This window comes from Protomyctophum parallelum (genome assembly GCF_964188405.1).
Source record: "Protomyctophum parallelum genome assembly, chromosome: 11".
Classification (NCBI taxonomy): Eukaryota; Metazoa; Chordata; class Actinopteri; order Myctophiformes; family Myctophidae; genus Protomyctophum; species Protomyctophum parallelum.
Window position 1 is genome coordinate 16,285,634 of NC_139707.1, and position 2,404 is coordinate 16,288,037.

The following is a 2,404-nucleotide window of genomic DNA, read 5'->3' on the forward strand; positions in this document are numbered from 1 at the left end:
GATATTCACTTTTCTCACAAACACGCATAGATCGTTTGTCGTTTGCAAAATTATCGCCCATGTGTCAATAGTATACGCTATTTGAATCTATCCCTGTGGGTTTTCATTTTGTCATTTTCCCTTGCTTTTTGACCCGCCTATAGTCAAGAGTATGTTTGTCTTCAGTTATGTGTATGTGTGCGTGCGTGCGTGCATGCGTGCGTGCGTGCGTGCGTGTGCGCGCGCGAGTGTGCTCTCGTATGTTTGACATTTGGTGCATGGGTGTGCATGTGTACATGCGCTCTCTCACAGGTTCATACGGTGAGATCGTCTGACCTGGCCCTGCTGCTGGCTTTGCTCAACCGGCTCAGCGGTCTCGTGTCTTCTATCGTATCCGTCGCCTCCATCCCTGCCTCCGTGGGAGGCCCCCCCTCCCCGTTCACCACCTCCTCTACCTCAGCATCCTCCTCAGCCACCTCCTCCTCCTCCTCCTCCTCCTCCTCCTCCACCACCTCCTCCGCCCTCTCCGCCTGCACCTCCACCACTGCTGACTGCTGCACTACCTCCTCCTCCACCTCCTCCTCCACCTCCTCCTCCACCTCCTCCTCCTGCTCCTGCTCATCCTCATCTGCCTCCGCCTCGTGTAGTGTCACACTGCCACCCGTTATCACGCTGCCACATATCTCGGTGGTTTGGGCGTAGGAGGGCAGAGTCTCATCATACACCTTAGAGATGTTCCCCATGGGCAGCACCTCCTCTACTTTCTCCTCCAGGCAATGGAAAGGCGGGGACAGTCTACCGGCCTCCATGCCCACCTCGGCCAGGGGGTAGAGGTGTGTGACGGGTGGAGCTTTCTCCTCCTCCAGCAGCCTGTAACCTTTAGCCCGCTGCAGGGAGGGCATGGACAACGGGTGCAGGCTCTTTCCTTGGAGCGGCAGCGGGGCCGTGCCCTCGCCTTGTGCCGGCGCCGGGGCCGGCTTGCGGAAGACAAAGCGAATCTTCTTCAGGCCCAGGTGGCTGATCTCCACGAAGTTGAGGAACAGCGAGACGCAGGCCACGGCGAGCATGAAGATGATGAAGACGGTCTTCTCGGTGGGGCGAGATACGAAGCAGTCCACCGTGTTGGGGCATGGCCAGCGGCTGCACTTGTACAGCGGCAGGATGCGGAACCCGTACAAGAAGTACTGCCCCACCACGAAGCCCACCTCGAACAGCGTCTTGAAGATGATGTGGCAGATGTACGTCCTCAACAGCGTGCCCTCCAGGCGGAACTTCTTGCTGCCCTTGGTGCTGGTCTCCTTGGTGGTGCGGACGCTCCCCTGGTCGGGCGCCAGGGGAAGGCGCTCCTCGCTCAGCTCCTGCTGGCGGCTGAGCTCCGCCTCCTCGCGCTCCTTGCGCTTCTCCTCCATGTGGACGTGGTGAACGGCGTGGCCCACGTACACCAGTGACGGCGTGGATACGAAGATGATCTGCAGCACCCACAGGCGGATGTGGGAGATGGGGAAGGCCTCGTCGTAGCACACATTCTCACATCCGGGCTGCTGGGTGTTGCAGACGTAGTCAGACTGCTCATCGCCCCACACAAACTCCGCCGCGGTGCCCAGGATGAGGATTCGGAAGATGAAGAGCACCGTGAGCCACACCCGGCCGATCACCGTCGAGTGCTCATTCACTTCCTCTAAAATATTACCCAGAAAGCTCCAGTCACCCATGATCGGTCCGTAGCACTGCAGAATGAAGGGTGGGGTAGGGAGGGATAGGGAGGGTGCGGTAGGCAGGGCAGACAGAGGGAGGGGAAAACAGAGCAGGGGAAAAAAAGTAAGGAATGTAGAACCGAAAAAGTAAAACTCATGTACATTTCCATCCTTAACTTTATTTGTATGCTACCATGTGTATTTCTTTCGACAACCCGTTGCACTGCAATTTTCCAACATTTTAAAAGTTAAACTTAAAAGCCAGCCATGTCCATTCTCGTTACACGTGGACGAAAGCACATTCTCGACATAATCTGCCAACAAGTTTGCAAAAAGCATATTAATGCAGCCCGATGTTATTTTACTATAACACTACATGTACTCACATTCTTTAAACAGCAAAGTTTCACATTAACAGAGGCTTGTTTGGGAAAATAAAAGTCCTCACTCAAGCCATCTAAAACCACTGTCTCACCAGCCACGAAATGCTACACGATGCCACCTGAATAAGAAGCCTCTAATCAGAAATCAAAAATTTAAAAGTTAAGTCCCTTCATCTGTAAGGTTAAACGTTATCAAATGGGCAACTTGCCACAGCTGCGGTTCCGGCGAAGTTGAGTCCTGTCCCGTTCTCTTGGCACCCGGCAGGGAAAAGTGAACTTTTTTCTGCCCTCTTTCCCACCTAAAGCCCTGTCCTTGTCGCCCCACTGAGCAGATGTGAATGAATCGGC

At 54.7% G+C, this 2,404-nt stretch overlaps 1 protein-coding gene across 1 annotated transcript; it reads right to left on the reverse strand.

Annotated features, from left to right (window-relative positions):
* Nucleotides 1-293: 293 nt before the first annotated feature.
* Nucleotides 294-1,700, reverse strand: LOC310866659 (gap junction alpha-8 protein-like; the record flags this gene model as incomplete). Its single annotated transcript, XM_083776355.1, has 2 exons — nucleotides 579-1,700; nucleotides 294-509 (listed from the first exon to the last, which is right to left on the reverse strand). Exons 1-2 carry the CDS (start codon nucleotides 1,689-1,691, stop codon nucleotides 294-296), a joined length of 1,329 nt encoding a protein of 442 aa, XP_083632481.1. The 5' UTR covers nucleotides 1,692-1,700.
* Nucleotides 1,701-2,404: the final 704 nt, after the last annotated feature.